General features: G+C 32.0%; 2 protein-coding genes across 2 annotated transcripts in view; one reads left to right on the top strand and one right to left on the bottom strand.

Annotated features, from left to right (window-relative positions):
* The window catches only part of LOC126750600 (endonuclease G, mitochondrial-like), a 10,110-nt gene extending 9,738 nt beyond the window's left edge, over positions 1–372 (top strand). The window contains exon 5 of the mRNA XM_050460251.1: positions 5–372. Coding sequence (XP_050316208.1) covers positions 5–97 — 93 coding nt within the window. The 3' untranslated portion in view covers positions 98–372. The remainder of the gene's footprint in view (positions 1–4) is intronic.
* On the bottom strand, positions 343–20,884 carry LOC126750592 (stAR-related lipid transfer protein 7, mitochondrial-like). Its single transcript, XM_050460241.1, has 6 exons — positions 20,334–20,884; positions 16,973–17,130; positions 10,332–10,616; positions 10,085–10,271; positions 9,209–9,541; positions 343–619 (listed from the first exon to the last, which is right to left on the bottom strand). The coding sequence occupies exons 1-6, from the start codon at positions 20,740–20,742 to the stop codon at positions 498–500; spliced, it is 1,494 nt and encodes a 497-aa protein (XP_050316198.1). The 5' UTR covers positions 20,743–20,884; the 3' UTR covers positions 343–497.

The following is a 20,884-nucleotide window of genomic DNA, read 5'->3' as shown; positions in this document are numbered from 1 at the left end:
TTAGGTCCCCCTTGAAACGATCGAACGGGCATCAGGACTACTTTTTTTCACCAATGTAGCCAGAAACAAGTTTAGACAGATTAATGGGAAAAAGTGACGTGAATTTCTTTATAATAAATTAATTTAAGTGTGCAATATTATGATTAAATTTTATTTTCTTGAATGTTTTAAAACAGTTTTAGTATTGTTATATTAGTATTTTTATTTAGGTATTACTTATGAAATGTTTGATTATTGATTTCAAGTCAAACTTATTTCTAAATTAATAGTATTTTATCAACTGTAAATGTATGTGGTGTGCTGCAGATGTAATCTACAAAAGGTTCGAAAAAAAAAACAACATTTTAAAATAAATAACAAAGTAATAATATATTTCCTTCTTTTTTTTAACAATGTTCAATTGATAGCTTACAGTCTTAGAGTAATTAGTATTACGACTATTTTTCACTCATATTATGATAATTAATATTTTACACCAAACTAAATATTAAAAAGGGCTATGTAAAATAATACAGGGGGTGGAAGTATCTCCAAAAAGACTCTTGTTTGGCTTTCTGACTTGTTTGTTGGACGAGTTCTTCAGACTGTTGTCTTCTGTCTAGTTGTTTTATTATTTGTCCTAAATAAAAAGAACACTATGAAGGAAATGTTTTCTCTTTTATATTATTTTTTTTTAATTAATTAATACAATTTTAGACGTGAAACAAAGATATTAAAAATAGAACAAAAGAAATTATAAATAAAAAAATAAGATCATCATAAACACTATGCATTGGAAAAAACCTGTTACAAATGATTGCATTGCTTGTACCGGGTGTCCAAATAAGAAAGGACGCCGGCTGTATCTCGGAAACTATTCATCGCACAGCGTTGAAAAAAAATTTCTTAAGAAAAGTGGCCAAAAAAAATGGCTGTAAAATATTTACAAGTTCCTAAGACTACCACAAGAGGGCATAACTGCACAGCAATTTCAAAAAATTCAAATTTCGTCTAAAATAGCCAGTATTAGGTACCATTTTAAAAACATCAGAATAATCTTCATTAATTTTGGCTAAAGAATTTGCTTCATATCTCTAATGAGAAGGGTGGGGGAAGATCATAAATAATGCAACTTTTTAATGGCCCTGTACTCAGATTCTTTATTAAAAGTAATTCAAGTGGGTACTCGTTTAAAAGGAAATTCAAAGGGCTTTCAAAATATGCACCTGTCAATGTCACTTTGTTTTCAGTGAAGTCGTCAGAAGGCGTGGTTTAACAGAGACTGGGTTTTTAGAGATTTTCTCTAAAAAGTTAAATGCAATGATATGATTTTTCCCTGCGGTTTCGAAGACTTAAAACATACTAACAAACCAGTGAAAACCGCGTTTCGATATCTCCATTTGTTTTCGAGTAATTTTAAAATAACCTATTTTTCAAATTTTAAATATAAGTACCTATAATGAATTTAACAAATGATTCAGAATTAGCAGGAATTGACAGATTAGATAAGTCGGAATAAGTTTGTCTCAGCGTTTTTACATATATTGAGTCGCATTAATATACAGGGCGATTCACGGTAGATGGCCTATTAGACGTTTTAGGCGAATGGCAACGCCGATCAATCTGAAAAAAAAACCGTTACAAAAATTAAACTCCCCCGACTTGATAACAGTTTATTTCAAATGCAATCAGAACTCAACGGATGCCTCTAGAATAATATATATGCTATGCGGTATCCAGAACAGAGACATTATACGAAAAGGACATTTGCAAGATTAGCTACTCGGTTAGCAGAAAATGGCAGTATCCGTTTACCTCTTATTCAATCTTCAAAATCCTTCTGACTAAACAATTATAACAAATAGCGCAAATTAATTCTAAATATAAAATAAATAAAACATATAACTAAATCAATTTCTTTCAAGATGTTCGAAGTGTCCACCATCGTTACTAATACAGTCGCGTACTTTTCGATAAGTAACGTGAACTGCAGCCTCCACTTCGGCAACTCATATGCTTGTTACCGCATTTCTGATCTTGGCTATCATACCAATTCAATTCAAATACGAATTTCGAATACCAAATTCAAACTGCTTCATAACCATTTAACAAAAGCCAAAATGGCTTCTTCTTTGGACTTATTACCAGTTTAATACCGACCTAAGGAAGAAAAGAACGTTTAAGATAATTCTTTTTATTTTCTACCTTCATTAGTATCAGCTCTAGTTTCAAATTCAAAATAATTTATTTGCTGAAATCAAAATTACAATTTAACATAAACTAATGTATAAAATTGAACTTATCGGCAAAAAGGATCGAGTCGCGATTCTTAAACCGATTAGCAGACGACTGTTTATGAATTAGCCAACTGTGATACGACCCTATAGAGCTATATAGAAACTAGAACCAATTAAATCAGTAATAAAACCTATACTTATAGAAACTAAATACTATAATTGAATCGGTGAGACGAAGTCCCTAAAAGTCCAAGTTTGGACTTTTTAGGAAATCAATAAAAACTGTGTAGTTTTAAAACTATTTTAGATAAGATTTTCGCCTGCACAGGATAGATCTGCATATTTAAAAAATATCTATTAACCTGATTATGACCAAAAAAGAGTAGTGGACTTGTTTTTCAACTCAAGGTTACAAATAGGGAAAATAATAATACCAAGAAAAAACATTATTATTCATCTTGTTCGGCCTCTGTAGTACCAAGAACTCACATGATAAAAAATTTCAAGTTTCCTCCAGTAATATATTGAAGTACTTTTTTAATATCAGCTTTTTTCTTGTTAATAAGAATAGGTATTTTATAAGCCTTTACAGTCAGAAGTGCCGGACGGGCCTTATTCTGCTTTAGAAGCTTAAAAGTGAATGATCTTAGTCCATCTATATAAGGTTTTCCTTGAAGACGTGCTAATATTTAAGGGAGTTATTCCTTAACTTTTGAGATACAAGGTGTTAAAGTTTAAAAAAAAAATCAGTTTTTTAATACTAATTTTAACAATATCGTAGACATTTTTATGAAATTTGGTAGGTACATCTATTCTATGCATCAAGACGCATTTTTTGATGTGCAAAAGAAAAATATTTTCTCTGCCAGTGGCGTCCCTACAGGTCTTCTATTGATTATTAGTAAAAAAAAATTTACGCCACTACGCTGTGAAAATGAAAAAGCCAGACGTATTTATCAGGAAAGGTCCTGAAAGATCCTGTTCTACCAGATAGCCCTATCTTTTCAAATATTCACCGTCGACTTAGAAAAACTGGTTGCTTCAAGAAAGGTACTCCGGAAGGTAGACCTCGAACTGTCAGAACCCCTGAAAATGAGAACGCGGTGCTACAAGTAATCGAAGAAAACCCTGAGACGAGTACGAGGAAGATCGCTAGCACTCTGCATATCTGTCATCAAATTGATTGGCGCATTTTGGTTGATTTTTTATTATACCCATACCATATTTTAAGAGTTCACACATTACTTTCCGGATATTTTCCGCAGCGAGTGAACTTCTGTCAGTGGTATCTCCAGAATATTATACTAAATCCGCCGTTTGAGTCACAGATTTTGTTCACAGACGTAGCAAATTTTTCTTGGAACGCTATTCAAACTTTTCACGACAATCATTTGTGGGCAGAAGAAAACCCCCATGACATAACGGAAACCCATTTTTAATACCAATTTCGATTATTTAATGTCCAATAATAATGTAAAAACATATTCAATTCATTATATAAAGAAATATTAAATTTCAGTTCGTAGTACGTTTCTAAGACCTATTTTATTTTGCGATTCGGCGAAACACATGAGACCGCTTTTAACTTTTCGTTGGAATGCCGACGTTCGCCGTCTTTGATAATAAAGTTGACCGCTAAACGTACAGTAGTATAGTTTGACCATCGGATCTGTGTCTACGAAAAGAATGCGGGCGAAATTTTGAAGCGTTGTCACGTCTTACTGCAAAAATGAAATAGTATAGAATAAAAAGTAAATATAATGGTAAAATTCAGCTATTTAATCATAAAAAAGATAATAAATTATGTAATGCAGTTTAAACCATATTTTTTAGTTCTATTTGCTAATGTTTTGCATATTATAAAATCCAATATTGACTAACATTTATCCGAAATTCCTAATAAAACTTACAAAGCCGGCAACGTCGTGCTTTCGCGGAAGCATCTTGCTGTTTGGGGACAGGTGATTGGTTGATGACATCGCGGCCATTAATTTATTATTTTTATGCAGCTCTCTGTCTTTCTCTATCTTATTGGATCGCATCCTACCAGGTTTTGTGTAATTTTCGGAATAATATCGATTTCTTGCGGATTCAGTGGCGGCGGCGTATGTTAATACTTTTGAGCTATTAAACTGTTTTTATTGTTGTATTTTTAGGTACCTACTTAATTTATGACCTATGACTTTTGAGTAGTGTAGCATAGTTTAGTTTATTTGCTATTATTGTTGTTGCTGTTTTGTGTTATTTGTTTTTTTGTTGTTAAAGTTCATAATTTTTAACAGTTTTGGTGTTATTTACGTTAAAATGAATAACTTTATTCATAGAAAGACAATTCATAGCCAGGCAAGGAAAGTGATTGCGAATGTTTATAGGTAAGTAAAATGATTATAAGATAATTATAAAGCCTAAGCACAGTTATAAAAAAAAAACATTAAAATAAAATCATAATTTATGCGACACTAAATTTCAAAAATTATCTGCCTAATGTTGTAATAAATAAAAATCATATTCAATGAAATAAAACCAAGCTCGATTGCTTTACAAACAAAAAGATTTAAAGTCAATGTTGGTTATTTTGAATATAAAATGTCTATAAATATAAGTAATATGAATTGGAACGACGACAAAAAAAATCGAATATCAGGATTATATACTTCGGCAAAAAAAAGACCGCGAATGACGAAGGTGGAACAAGACGACAACTTTCATTTTCAAATAGTTAAACACCTAATAAATCAAATTTATATAGGTTTAAAGTTGTGCCTACTAGCAGAAAGCTGTTGCAAAAATTGCCAGAAGAAGAAAATATTTTTCAAAAATAACATCTTTAAGGTATAAATACCTAAGAGAAATAAAAAAACACCGAGCCGAAGGTCGCAATATTGTCTATTTAGATGAAACTTGGATAGACAATGACCTAACGTTTAAAAAATTCTGGTAGAGTGAGACTGTTACTGAAGTGGTTAGCAATATATCTTCAGCAGGTACAAATTGATTATACTTATTTAAATAATAATTTAGATTATACATATTATGTAGTAAATTCAATGTTTAAACAGCATAATTCGGATTATCTGCCGTGTGCTTTCCCTCGCGATATCCAGGCATCGTGTACGGCACTCTTATTTTAAGTGAATAAACTAAGTAGGTGTATTACAAATTTTGTGTTTTCTTTACTTTACTTTTATCTCAAACTTCCCTAATCTTGTCTGTCATTTTTTTATTACATATTTACAAATAAAATATTTTAGAAGACCTTAATTTTCAAATTAATATCTTACCTACAAATACCTATTTTAAAATTAAAACAACCATATTTTTTAATATTTAATACATTCAAATCTGTGTAATCGGTTTATAAAATTTCGCACGTCACTGGCCATTTCATGAATGAAATGAGGCGGGTCTAGTCTACAACCACGTTCCCCGCACCGATACCGCTTAGCTACAGATTGATTGGGCAGACTTTAGGAGTTGAGCATAGTTGGCAGGGTAGAAAAAAGACGACGACGATGAGTAGCGCGATACGCGACTATATTATATTTTTACGGGCAAATTAAGATGGGAGAAGTGCTTTCTCTATTAAATTAAAAGACGGGAATAAAAGATAAGAGCCGTGTATCTTTTGTTCCAAAAGACGCAAGACGTTTGCCCAATTTTTTTTTTTTATTAAAAGACGTACCAAAAGTTAACTAAAGACGAAATTTTTCTCATACGTTATTTAAAGAAGTTAAAACGTTTAATTAAAGAAGTTTATGCCTTACTTAGTGCGATACTTACCGGAAATTCTTAACTGTGAACCAGTGTTTTGTTTTTCAACTATTCCGTTGACAATAAACTTAGTTTAAGTAAAGGATTCAGTGCTTTTTTTAAATTGAAACCCCTAGACAACAAAGAAAAAGATACATAACATTTTTTCTACTAAGGCGTCTTGATGGTCGGTCATATTTACAGTTTCTCGAAGAAGAACTGCCTGGGTTTCTTGAAGATGTGCCACATCCGTTAAGATGCACGATGGTACCCCTGTTCATTTTAGTTTAATTGTCTGAAACCATTTAAATACTGTTTATCCGAATCGATGGATCGGTCGCGGAGGACCACATCAATGGCCAGCAAGATCCCCCGATCTCAATAGCTTACATTTCTTTTTATGGAGGCACCTTAAAACTCTAGTTTATAAATCTCCTGTAAATACTTTAGAAGATTTAAGAGACTGAATAGTTGCCTCGTGTGAATCTATACGAAATACGCCGGGAATATTTGAACGTGTGCGTAATTTCATTCGTAGACAAGCGGAAGCATGCCTACTTAGTGAAGGTGGCCATTTTCAACAATTTTTGTAATCAGTGTAATTAAGATAAAATACATTTGAGCTTAGTTTGAGCTTAGTTTCATAAAATTTAATAAAACTCGCTTTTTGCACTTAAAACTCCATTGTTTTCAAAGTAAAATTAGGTAAGTATTTCTGAACTAATTACCAATTGATATTATTCATACTCAATAGCTCAAAAAAGAAAAAAAAAATTTAATGGTATTTAACACCAACAACTTACTTTTTAAGACAACAGTTATTGCCATCATCGATGTTTATGTATAAAAACGTCATTTATTCATGAATAACTAGATAAAGAAAAATTTGACATTTAAAATCATAGCTCGTTGCCCATAGCAAAGAGCAATAAGAAACATGCATAAGCGACTTTATTTGCGTTAAATAAAGATGCGTTATGGCACTTTTTTACTCCCATTTACTTTTTAAACGAGTTAAAAACATGAGTATCTCTTAAATTATAAAATTTTTTTAACTTTTCATATTTCTTGTAATAAATCTGAACCCTTAATTTGCTTGCAATCGACGAACAAACATTTTCACACCGCATCAGATTTTTAGGGAAGTAAAATTGTTTTAATTTTTTTAAGCGAAAACCATTCGTCGGACGAAAAAAACCAAGAGTTCAAATTTACTCAAAAGTTATTGAGGATTTTAAAAATCAATTTTATTTTAAGAAAAAGCAGTGGCGTGGTATTTTTTTCACTAAAAATATTCAATAGAAGACCTGTAGGTATGCCACTGGCAGAGAAAATATTTTTTTGCACATCAAAAAATGCGTATTGATGCATAGAATACATGTACCAAATTTCATAAAAATGTCTACAATATTGTTTAAGTTATTATTAAAAGACTGATTTTTTTTGAAAACTTTAACAACCTGTATCTCAAAAATTAAGACGTTTAGGACATATGTTCATAAGAACTTTTTTTCATAAAATGGGTCCAGGAATCACCGCCTTAAATATTAGCACGTCTTTAAGGAACACCCTGTATATTCACATGTTGTGACATATCCAAGAGTGTCACTATCGTAAAGGAACTGCCTGTAGTTTAAAATGCTAAAGTTTTCTGTTTTAGCGCTGTCTCCAGCGCACCGAACCGTACAAGTTTTCTTGTAGCTTGAAGACCACCAATTGAAGTCATAAATGCTAGACGATTGAATTTATTGTACAGTAAATGATAATTTTTTTCTTGCTGACTTGATCATCTCATAATATTCAGGAGTTATTATCCTAACATACTTTTTACAAACTCGTTTAACAGTATCAAAATCGCGGTCGCAAGGTAAGAAAGAATGCCAGCGCACAGGTAAATAGTGATAATTTTTTTTTGAAACGTTTAGTTGCCTGTGTTTAGTGCAAGCAGAAATCGCACTACTCCATGGTTACCGTTCTAATCAGATATATTTAACGATTTTTTAGAAATAAAGTATTTGTTATCAGATTTCCAATTTGGATATAAACAAAATAAAAATACAGAAGATGCGGTCAATTATATTACAGGTCTTTTGACTGGCGAGAGGTGCATGGCGATTTTTCTGGACCTTAGCAAGGCGTTCGACACTGTGACACACGGTATTCTAATAAAAAAAAACTGGAAAATATTGGGATTTGAGGAATCCCTTATAACCTGTTTGGAAGTTACATTAACAAACTATATTACAAACGTTATGAAATTTCAAAATACGCGTGCGAATTGTATGTAAGTAAACGCAAAAAAGTCCAACCACTTGCAAACTAAAAAATGCACGAATCGTGAGTTGTTATTTTATAATGTATAAATGTATTATTTGCTGAATAAAGTATTTTTATTATTATTATATGAAATCACTATTTTTAAACTCATGAAATAAAATCAGCATTAAAAAAATATTTGAAACTTTTATCAATTTTGAACTACTAACTTGTATTAATTAATTTGAAAGGTCTTTTGAATATCATTTATCACCCTAGGTCGAAACGGCTTACTCTTAGAGTATTAAGTTAATAAATAAAAAAAATTGTTTTTTGAACATTTTAACGAGCTGTGATATCACCGAATCTGACTTATTATTTTATTATAAAATAAATAAATAATGTCTTTATTACACCAAAATGTAGAAAGACGAAGTCTAGCCTAGGGCTAATCAACTTAACCTCTAATTACATGAACAAAAATATATACCAAATTACATAGATAGCAGTTATAGAAAGAAAATAATAGAAAACTCGTGAAATCCATGAAATCTATCTTGAGTTGAAAAATAAGCAATGACATAAAACTAAAAAAGTAGAAAAAAAAATGTACAGATTTTTTTAAATTAATTTTTTTAAATTTTTTTAAATTATTATTTAAAAGATTTTTCTTTAAATTATAAGGAGGTCATCTGTAACGTGAGAAAATGCGACCTTGATTTTACTTACTAAACCAGCAATGGACATGCACTTAAGTGAATTCAGAAGTTCATTATACACCGAAACAGCATTAAAAAGAAAACATCTGTGAAATAAGGCAGAATGAAAATCAGGAGCCGATAATTTACTTATACATCTTAGATGATAAAAGATTTTAATATGTAAGGATTTTTTTTAGTATATGGTATCTTTTAGGTTTTAAATTTGAATTTTGGTCACACTATAACTCAGCAATTTATAAAGTAAAATCAAAAATTCTTTATTACCTGGATGGGTAATTTCCGACTTCTGAAAAAACCGTTCATTCGTCCTTCTCTGGAAATCCTCGAATATCTCCTGGATCGCCTGCCTAAACCGATCGTTACTACAATATTCCAATTTATTTCTCTCCTCTTCTTCCCTTCGCTCTCGCTCTTCCTGCTGGTAGATTTCACAGGCCTTACTGGTGCCCCTTTGTAAACAATATTGCTTGTAATTTCTGCTGGCCGATCTCAACTTTGACAAATAATCCGGCATCGCACTTTTGGCCACCCACGTAGTTATCGACCCGGGAATATTGACTCCGGGATTGTCGAAATAAGTCAAACTGAATTCTATGCCTAGAAATTTACAAAATTATTAGTAGTATTATGAATTAATGGTTTTATTTCAACGACGATATACAGGGTGGTCCAGTTCAAAAAAAATTGCCAGTGGCGTAACATACGGAGGGACTTGGTCCTTTTTTGTCTGAAATCTGCGAGGTGATAAAATATTTTTTATAAGAAGTCAACTGTTAGATTCTCCATCTCTGTTTTTAAAATATCTTACTTTAATTGTTCAGAAATACCTGCTAAAATGTTGCAAAAATTTAGGAAATTAAGAACACTAGCAATTTTAAAAAAAATTGGCTTTATCAGTAATTGATCATTTACTACAATAACCTGCATGCGAAATTTAATTTAAATTGAGCCGGTAGTTTAAAAGTTATGTTAAATAAACAATTAATTATTCTTAGCTTTAACACTCTGTATCTTTGTTATTAAACATTTCTGAGAAAAATTGTATAATGAAAGTCGATTGCTTTTTAAATTCTCTATCAAGTATTAAAATTATTGACGTTTAAACTGGACCACCCTGTATATTAAGTAATGGCTCCAAACCTAATTCATTCATATTTTCATAAGGCCTTATAACCATACAGGACCAATATTCTTCAACCCTAAATTTGTCTGGATACTTAGGAAATTTGGCATATTCAGTTGTTTTGTTTATTATAACAATAGTTTGGGAGTCCCTAAACACTTTGAATCTTCTATTGAAGACATAGTCTCTGTTAACAAAGAGTCGCTAAAACATAATTTAATTCTTTTATTTAATCACTAATACATAGAAACCATAACTACTTACAGGCCATTGCATCTCCCAATATAATATGTCACTGTTTGAATCCTCTTTCGTATCTCTTTCGCCAATTTCTAACTTAACGGCAGTGGTATCCCAATCTTTTCTGTAATTTGTGTCCACCTGAACATTTAAAAAATCTTCTGCCGTAACGTCGTGATAAGAGCCATAGACTTTGTATTCAAAAAGTCCCTCGGTACCGTGTGGTCTTCGCCAAACCACTAGGTCATCTTTTTCTATAAATGGCACCCAATTTTCGTAGGTTTTATTGGTTACACCACTAGTACCACACTAAAAGTTCAACATATTGGATTAGTTTATAGTATATAGGTTCTTTTATCATTAGTAACGTTCGAAGAGGAGTTTGTTGCTTAAAAAGGCATTCTATATTTATTGCAACTATGTTTTAATTTGTTATCCATTTGATTCAATGCGTGCTTTGCAATGAAAATGTTGGTTACAAGGTGTCTCAAGTAGAAACTATGACGCCAACGTTGAGTGGCCACCAAGGTCAATGGATATAACCCCATTAGATTTTTTTCTTACAGGAATATTTAAACTCCAACGTTTATGTGAATAGGCCAAATAATGTTCATGATTTAAAGGAAAGAATTCGACAAGAAATTAAACTAATCGATCCGCAAGTGATTGAAAATTAGTGGTTATTTACCGACTTCAAAAATGCGTTGAACTAAATGGACAACAAATTGAACATCAATTACAATAAATATGTATAAATTTTTAATGTCGTATGTGTCATTAGTTTATTACGTCAAATTTGACAAACCGCTGACTTTAGGCATATTGTATGCTCTTAAAAAGTATTCTATATCGTAGAATTGCAAAATGTCATGATATACTGGGTGTTCCATTTAAAAAAATTAATGTTGATGCCATAGTTTCTACTTGAGGTACCCTGTAAGGAAAATTTTTATTTCAAAAAACGTGACAATGCAAATCGACCTGTCCGAAAAATAAAAGAAGAAAAAAACACCTGAATTTTAAATAAATTTATTCCTTTAATGGTGCACTATATAAGAGCAAGAAAATCAGAAAAGAACAAAATGGCCTCTATCTAATACAAAGTGTAGCCTTATTACGAATTCTTTCACAAATTAGCAAAACAAGTACACAAGCCTTATTAAAAGATTATCATAAAGTTCATGTATTACCTTCATAAAACCATGAACTAAGAATCGTTTAGATACAAATTAAAGCACAAAAATTTAAGGTCTGTCTAACTAGTTTCTGAGGGAATAATGTGAATGTATAATAATATACTTTTTTACTGTTCAAATCAAATATGCTTTATTATTTTAAACATTTTGTTGTTGACAAAGCAATTTTAAATTAGTGAACCACTCAGTAACTAATAATAAAACACACCTAACATACGTAAATGAAAACACAGAAGAGTCATATAAATATAAAATCTGTCAGTAAAAAGTAAAAAAAAATAATAAAATACATAGAGACACAATGCCCATAAAAATTTCAAAATTAGTACAGTAATGCATAACTTTTAAAAACTGTTAACCAGATACTCTTGGATGCCATAATAAGCCCTTGCAACAAGCAAGCTTTTAATGTAGGATTAAAAACAAATTAATTTAATAAAAATAATGGAGATAAGAAACTGGGAGGATATGGGAACTGGTAATGATTGAGGAGATTGGTCTAAAGTGCTCCTATATTTTTTGCCAACAAGATATACAGCTTCGAGAATACGAGCCCTAACAACTATATCGTCGTCTTCCACACAGAGTGTCGTAACTAATAAATATTAAAAAAAAAATAGTTACGCCGCTCCCAAGCTTAGTTCGACTTGCCGTTTGTTCTCACAAAGTGCCGTAACTTCACTGGCGAAAACTCCTAGGCTATAGCAAACAAAACAAATGGCGTATCTGACAAAATTTCGTTTTTGAATCACACAAACTTAATTTACGACCATTTGTAAGAAATGCTTCTTAAAGCAGTATCAAATCCCACAAAGTGTCGTATGTGCAGTTAGGTCAGTTTGTGTGAAATATTCTCGTTGTCGCTTTCGAGAACGTTGACGTAACTGACGGTTTACGTGGTGGTTGGTTATTGTTTTTGAACATAACCTATAAAACACTGTATCGTACCGTTAATAGTTTTCACTGTTAATAATCAAAAGTTAATAACTTAGTTATGGAATATAATAATATACATAAAAAGGTAAGAATTATGGATTTTTAAGTTCTGTTTAACTTAATTTAATACTTTCGCTTTTATAGACAAATTAGTTCAGGCTTCATTCATTCATCAATTTTTTTTTAGATTTAAACCTTGCAGTATGGATGCTTTAGTTTTATGGAAAGATGGAACAAAAAATGTTGTTCGAAAAAGTGAACTGTGTTTAGTAGATGGTGATATAGTATGATCAAGAGTAAAAAGGCGTTTCAAACGTAAATGGTACTTTGGAGAGGTAATTGATGTTGAAGAAGATATCTTATTAAGTGACTCAGACAAAAAAGTGACAACCGAATATCATTCCCACTGCACGGAAATCTCTTCTGATGACGATCTTCCACTTAGCTTACTCCGAGAACGTTTAGTTCAAAAAAATAATCCCACGTTGATAGAAGCCAATGAAGAAGTGGCCGAAAACAGAACCTTTAACCTGCCCGATGTTTACAAAGGGATCTTGTCGTCTCCACCTTCCCCATATTATGACTCAGACGCCGACCCACCTTTTGGACAATGTGAAGTGCGTAGACGTAAAGATGAAGTTTTTAGCCCCTGCGAAATTTGTGAAAAACTTGTGTGCTGGACTCATTTTATGGCAGATGTAAAGCATTGTTGTCGTAAACAAAACTAGATACACGTCACTGCCGAAGATGAAGGCACAGACCAGGGTGAATTAATAAATGACCCCATTATTACTTCCATTATTGAAAAGCCTGAAAACTACACAGTTGACGGTGAAAAGGAAAAAAATTTCGAAACAAAAAAACCAGAAACGCCTCAATCAATATCATGAAGTCAAGAAACTGCGAAACTTGAAACAGGAATTAAAAAACCCTGTGACTAAAAAAATTATTCCAGCCAGAAGGCTTAAAAATAGATGCAATGGCGAGTCTTGTAGAAAAAGTGACAAGCTTTGCAGTGAAGTAAGTGATGAACATCAAAAAGTGATATTCAGTCAGTATTATGCCTTGGGCGATATTACAAGGCAACGAGAGTGTTTGATCCGCCACATTGAAAAAATGGAAACAGCCAGGAAAACTAGCAAGAAGGAACACTCTCGAAGAAATTGCACTTTACGTTACTACATCTGACAGTAGAAGGGCAAAGAAAGATTGTTTGCAAGAAACTTTGTACAGATTAGAGATCTGGGAGTAATCCTGGATGAAAAATGGACTTTTAAATCTCACATTGAGCGAGTGATATGCGAGTCCAATAAGATGGCTGGTTTCATAAAGAAATTCAACGGATTTTAAAAACCCAAATTCAATAATCTCCTTATATAATGCTTTTGTCCTCAGTAAACTTTCTTTTGCCTCAGTAATATGAAATCCGAAGTACAATGTAGACATTACGCGCCTAGAGCGGGTACAAAATAGGTTTCTAAAATATCTAGGATTTAAGACCAATATGCCAATATACAACCATAATTATACCATTATACGAGCCAAATTTAAATTTTTAACTCTTGAATACAGAAGAAATATCACAGATCTTTTTACGCTTTATAAAATAGTAAATTGTGACGTCGATTTACATTATCTTCTATCTCACATTAATATACGGATACCAAGGCAAAATGCAAGAAACCGAGACTTGTTTGCAGCTGATTTTTATCGAACCAACGTAGGACAGAACTCTCCACTTTGTAGAATTCAAAATGTTTTTAATTTTTACAACAATTTTCTGAATTCGGATATTTTTGGAACGCCGATAGGATCCTACAAACGCCAATTAAAAACCTACTTTTTAAAAAAGATAGAATAATTTTATTTTTGTTTATTTAATTCAGAACTTGTAACAGTTTACGCTCTATTTAATCTCATTAGTGTATTCATCTAAATTTCCCTTTTCTTTTTGATTGTATCTACACACGTAACATGTAAATTTAAGACAATGTTTGGTAAACCTATCATAAGTTTGTTATATATACACAGTGGATGCTTTTTTGGTACTTGTGTACTGTTCGCAACCTGAACTTGTAATAAATAAATAAATAAACTATTTTTAAGCACGTTTGATATATCAGACCGGACTTGTAGAACTGCATTGGGAAAACTTAGTGGATCGGGCATTCTTGAAAAAGATAAACGAGGCGGAAGGCATAGGAGTCAAGCAAAAATGAAAGAAGAACATAAAGTAAAAGAGAAAATTTCGCAACATATTGATAGATTTCCCAAAGTTGAGTCACATTATTGTAGATCGTCAAGTTCCAGAATGTACCTTCATCCTGATTTATCTCTTCCAAAAATGTATGCCATGTTCCTGCGGGAATTAGAGCAGATAACATCAGAATCAAAGCCCAGTTTTTCTACATACCGGAGGGTTTTTGTAACAAAAAACCTTTCATTTTTTTACCCAAAGAAGGATGTGTTCTTTGTGCGTAACGTACAAGCAAGGAGATGATGAAATAAAAAGAAAATTAGAAGACAGATATGAAAAACACACTCTAGAGAAGGTGAAAGTAAGAGAACTGAAAGAAGAATCCAAAGTTCAATCGTACAAGGATAAATCTATTTTATGTGCGGTTTTTGATTTGCAACAGGTGATCTATTTGCCAATGAGTCGTGAAAGCGCAATTTTTTAAAAAATTTGCCTGTCCAATTTTAATTTTACGTTCTATAACATAGCTACTAAAGAGTGTCTATGTTTTCCTTGGAACGAGTCAATCAGTAAAAAGGGGGCCTCAGAAATATCTAGTTGTGTTAGGAGCATTGAATAATATGCAGCACAAGGTATAACATCTGTAGTTCTATATTCGGATGGATGTTTTGGTCAGAATAAAAACTCGATTATGGCCGCAATGATGTTATATTCAGTTCAGAAATTTAAGGAAATCGAAACCATATCTCTACGTTTTTTCGAAACCAATCATGGACCAAACGAGGGAGATTCAGCGCATAGCGCAATAAGTACAGCTCTTTCTCAAGTTGGTGATATTTTTGTTCCTAGCCAACTTCATCCTATATTCGAACTTGCCAGACGAAAAAATCCTGTTATAAGGCTTCCCGAATTCCAAAACTTTTACAACAATCTACCTCACGAAAATTAGTTTGTATTTGAAATACTGAATTTTCTTTTTTTTCTGCTGTTTGTTTCGTCGTTTTAGTTTTTTTGGTTTATAATCAAGCTATTTAGTTAAAATAAATCATATTATTATGTCAAAGAGTTTTATTGTCAACTGTCCTATCTGGAAAAAGTCGAAAAAAAAAATCAGACAAACGGACGCAAGTGGTAATTTTTCAAAAAATCTGGGAAATTAAAGACTTTTTCCACAACTTTTGTACGAAATAAACTTACTCGTAAAACATACTTTTACATGTATCAAAATGAAAACTTCACTCTAAGACAATTTTTCAGTATGTCTGGAAAACATTACACCTATTTTCGTTTTTTCGCTCTACTGTAAAATTTACAAAATGACACTTATGACACTCTGTGTGGAAGGTGACAATATGTTGGAACAAGCAGTTATTTTAAAAATAAAATGCCCATTTTGTTTTTTTAAATCATAAATATGGAATTAATACCATTTTTTTAGGATGTATGGAATCTGTTTACGGTTTAATTATATATTTTATGTTAATTACTAGTTAATTAATTGTTTGATTATCGAAAAATGCTGACAATTAAATATTAGAACAGTGATTTTAAACAAATAAAAATAAAAATTAATAAGGCGTAACGTCGCCCTTAGCTTTAATAACGGCTTGAACTCTCTGAGGCATTGTACCAACTAGGCTTTCACAGAATTCAGGGATAAAACTATCCCATATTTCTTGCAATTTAGTACGTAATTGTGACAAAGTACGCTGCCGATTATTTCTTAGCCGTTGTTTCATTTTGTGCCAAAGTGTCTCTATTGGATTAAAATCCGGACTGCTAGAGGGATGTGACAAAACTTTAACGTTATGTTCTCCCATGCATTTTTTGGCAGATTTAACCTTATGGCATGAGGCTCCGTCCTGTTAAAAGATAAAATCTCCAGATGGATATAAATTTGCTGCACTTGGTAAAAGCGAATATTTAAGGATACCTTGATATTTGTCTGCATTTACCATGCCTCCAATAAAGTGTAAAATTCTCAATTGTCTGGGCGACATGTAACCCCACACCATGATGCCCTGTGGAAACTTTATAGTTCTTTTGAGACAATCCTTATGGAATCAAATTTGCTTTCGTCGCTATAGATAACTTTGTTTTAGTCATGTTTGGTCCCCGAAAGTTTGATTCGGCCCAAATGTAACAATTCCGTTTTTGCATTTTTGTCAACAATAATGTTTCTTTCAACTCTCTAGCCTGACATTGAATAGTATATTGTCTTTGTAAATAGTAAATTGGGTTGTCTTGTAAATAAATTAATAAAATACTATTTAGTACCCTTTAAAGTTATTTCTACAAAAATACAATCAAAATTGCACTGATTTTTGTGAACCTACCTCACAGATTCTGGTATTTTTCGTAGACCTCTGTTCCTTGGCACAAGAAAGACATATTGTCTCCTCCTTTAATACATTAATATATTTTAAATCGTCCAGATGTTCCATAAATTCTTCATCCTTTATCCTTTCTTCATCCCAGTTAAATACTGATACACCTAAAACAGAGTTCAGTCTTAAAAATTTTGTCTCATCCATTAATAATTAACATAATTTAAAATGAAAGAGTCTTTTTTTTAAAATTAGGTAAATATTTACAGTAAAAAAAATATATCAAAACCGAATGAGATGTTGGAAAATATTATATAATATTGGTCAATGCGTCCAATAATCCGATTGTGGCAAAAGTCCATTAGGATTTAACTCAATGCCCTTGTAAGTATATTTAAAAAAAATCGTAAAACTCGTTAAACAAATATAACCTGGATAGCCTCAACCCTTTTTCTCATATAAAAATAGTTTTCAGTATTTTGCTTATTTGTATGTCAATATGGCAACATCACCCGTCAGTGAATAAGCAGAAAACAAGATTCATTTCTTGTGGACTTTTTCCATTGTATGTTTTGAAAAAATGTGCAGAGTTTTTGGTTCTTTTTAGGGTTTTTTGACTTTTATTTGGTTCAAAAAAACACCCTGCTCCTATTTAAGTATGTAGTACGGATGTTTTTTCAGTCAATTTTATAATTTAAATTACCCCACCCAGCACCTCTATTCACTCCCGGGTCCCATAAGCTTCTAAAGTAAAAAAAAACCAGAAAAAAAACTCTTTTTAAAGCAGCCCCAACAGTTTTGTGTTATATAAAGACACTAGAAAAGACCTATATAGAGAAATGTTGTTACAGTAGTAAAACAGCAGAAAAGCGTTTTGTAAACTGTTACCAAAAGTTTGTTAAATTTAAAAAAAAATTAATATTAATCTATAAAATTTTATCATTAGATAATTAAAATGTCTCTGGACTGCTGAGGTCATTCAGCCATATGCTCTTCTTACTGTTCAGATTTTCCTCTCTTAGTCCCACCAGATATCTCTTTGACATGTCTGTGTTGTCTCATGTCTGGTGGTCAACATTTAAATATTTTGCATCCATTGCATATTGTCAAAAAAAAAATATATATATATATGTATAAATATATATATAGATATATAAAAGATGCAGCAAATGTGCAAAAATGTGCAGTTTAGCAGCTTTTGTCAAAACTAACAAAAAATGGTCGGGTTTTTTGCGAAATGGATAGATTTGTAAATATATTTGCCACCTAGACTGGCGGAGTCAAGTCACTCACTATGGGAAATGATTAATCATTAGAATAACCCTGTATTCAATTAATAATAATAATAATAATAATAATAATAAGCTTTATTTCCAACAGGTTACAAATACCCAGTTACAGGAAAATCAATTAAATATATAAATGTACAAGTACAAATGCATGAACTGTATTAGATCCATGCAACTAAACTATAAAAGAATTGCTATATAATAAAAAAAAAGTGAGTTTGAGAAAATAATAAAAATCAACACTAAATTAGGATAAGAATCAAGAATTAATCAAAATCAAAAGAGCAGAAAAAAAAGAGTAAATAAATGTATTCAAACTAACAATTAAATAACCTAGCCTCCCCCACTGACCATACGCAGGTGACTCAAAATAAGTGCCAGATTGTCATGGTGAATATCACAAGAATCAGCAATAGTGTTAAAGTTTTGACACATAAAGTGAATAGGACTCTGGTACAGAATGTTGGACCTGCCTGTGTCCAAGTTAAAAGCTGGACACTATCTAGATCCTGGGCATGGCATATGAAAGCAAATGGATGGATGGAAGGATGGACAGTCAATTTTATGGTTAAGTAAATTAAACAAGAATTTCACCAAATGTTCAGTATATCTAAAGAGCAGAAGTTTACGGTCACAACCCCTTGGAGGATAGACTTCATCATCCTTAACTGTCAAACATTTAAGGAATTGCCATGGAAAGATTGTAAATGGAAGACCAAATGAAGGAGCTGTAGTCCAGCCTGGATCCAACAAATGCATAGTAGAAAGTTTTGGCAGTGGCAGTATTCGAGAAAAGTTTGCAATTTCTAATAATAAAGCCCAGCATCTGAGTAGCTCTAGTTCCAGTATCTAAGAAATTTTTTTAGTGTGTTGGCCTTGGTTGTATTGGATTGGGATGTTTTGGGTTGGGTTAGAATGAGTTGAGTTAAGCATGCAGGAGGTGCAAGCCTCCCCGTGTGCTTAACATTTACAAGGGGTTAGGATGGGTTGGTTTGGGATAAATTGTTTTGAGTTTGGACATCATTTACCAGCCCTCTATATACTTTTTCATATGAACAGAGTCTGAAAATGTTAGAAAATATGAAGGAAAATGTTAAAAAATGTGAAGCTTACACCCCCCACGTGCTTAATGTCCTAAGTTAAAACAATTTTTACAACCCTATTGGATCCAAGTCAATCCAACCCATCCCATTCCATCCCAATCCCTTGTAAACATTAAGCAAAAAAGAAGTATCATTTAAGCAATATAAGAGTAAGGTCAGGGAAATATTAACATGTAACTCCTTTTATTCCTTTGACAAGTACTTTAAAATTAAATTCAAATTTTCTTGTTTAAATAAATCGTTAATTGTTATATAACATTTTATACAAAGTCTTATTCTCTATTAATGCACCTCTTTATATGCAAATTTTAACCAGATGTTTATGCTCATTCGATCTTATTGAGTTTCTAATTTATTATTTTTAATTAACTTTCAATTTTGTATTTTTCTTCTGACATATGTAAACATTTGTAATGTATTGACATGAATAAATTGAATTGAATCATTTACAGTTGTGACCTGCTTGTTGACGAAACTAATCGAATACACAGGTATTCCAATGATTAATCACATCAATAGTGAGTGACTTAGTGCATGGTAACTGGGTAACATTCGTCTTGATAAAATTTGGATTCCCGCCACTCTTTGTGATAAATTTCTATCCAAATCTACCCAATTTGCAAAAAACTCAACCATTTTTCATTTATTTTGACAAAACTCACAGAGATATCTATGAGCATTTCACTAGAAAAAAAAACAACTTATGCACCAAATTTCACAGAATTAATAAAAATAAACTACCATAAGTTTCTATTCTCCAAATTTTTTAACTTGCTGCCATTTTCCATAAAATTGCTATATATAAATGCATTTAAATCTGTTATTCCTTTATCTATCTATCCCTGTATTTACTGATTTTTCATGTTTACCATTTCATTGATGTGTGTAAACTTTTTTTGTATGTATATAACACATAAAAATCTATTCTATTTAAAAGCCAGTGCCACTAAACTGCAGAATTACTGAAAAAAGCCTTACCTAGAGCACCAACCATAAGCTCTCGCCCATGCCTATTGAAGTTACTTCTCCATGCTCTAAGAAACTCCCTCAATGCTCTCTCCTCCCACCATTTGGAGTACAAGCAAATCATTTGTTGCCCTCTTCTAACCCTTTGGGCGAACACACATTCGAACTGCTGAATCCATGACCTCAAAGCCTTTTCAGGATTTGATTTGGAAAGCAATATTTTCTTACAGGCTCTGGCTTTATCAATTAAGCGTTCCAACCTCAATTTTAAATCTGCGGACTTACCCCAGTCAAAAAACTGCCTTTTAAGTACCGAATTGGAAAAGATTATGTCTTTGCTGTATTTTTCCGGTAGGGCTCTGCTCAGGTTATGTGTATGTTGTGTAGGGGTCAAACCGCAGGATATTCTTCGGGCGTACATGTAAGATGCTTTATGGGATCGTTGGGAGAGGATGAATCCGAAATGGGGTGGATTTGAAATGAGAAATATAAAAATAGAAAATAAATTAGCAAATAAACATGTCTGTTATGCTACTGGAATTTTGACAACAATAAAATGACAT

Source organism: Anthonomus grandis, chromosome 1 (genome assembly GCF_022605725.1).
Source record: "Anthonomus grandis grandis chromosome 1, icAntGran1.3, whole genome shotgun sequence".
In the NCBI taxonomy this organism is placed as follows: domain Eukaryota; kingdom Metazoa; phylum Arthropoda; class Insecta; order Coleoptera; family Curculionidae; genus Anthonomus; species Anthonomus grandis.
This window is presented reverse-complemented; position numbering and strand designations above follow the sequence as displayed.

Coding starts and splice junctions, on each gene's coding strand:
- LOC126750592 (XM_050460241.1), bottom strand. CDS start 20,742: ATGTACGCCCGAAGAATATCCTGCGGTTTGACCCCTACACAACATACA. Junction 17,131..20,333: donor GCTTATGGTTGGTGCTCTAG/GTAAGGCTTTTT, acceptor ACTCTGTTTTAG/GTGTATCAGTATTTAACTGG. Junction 9,542..10,084: donor TGAAAATATGAATGAATTAG/GTTTGGAGCCAT, acceptor GTAAATTTCTAG/GCATAGAATTCAGTTTGACT.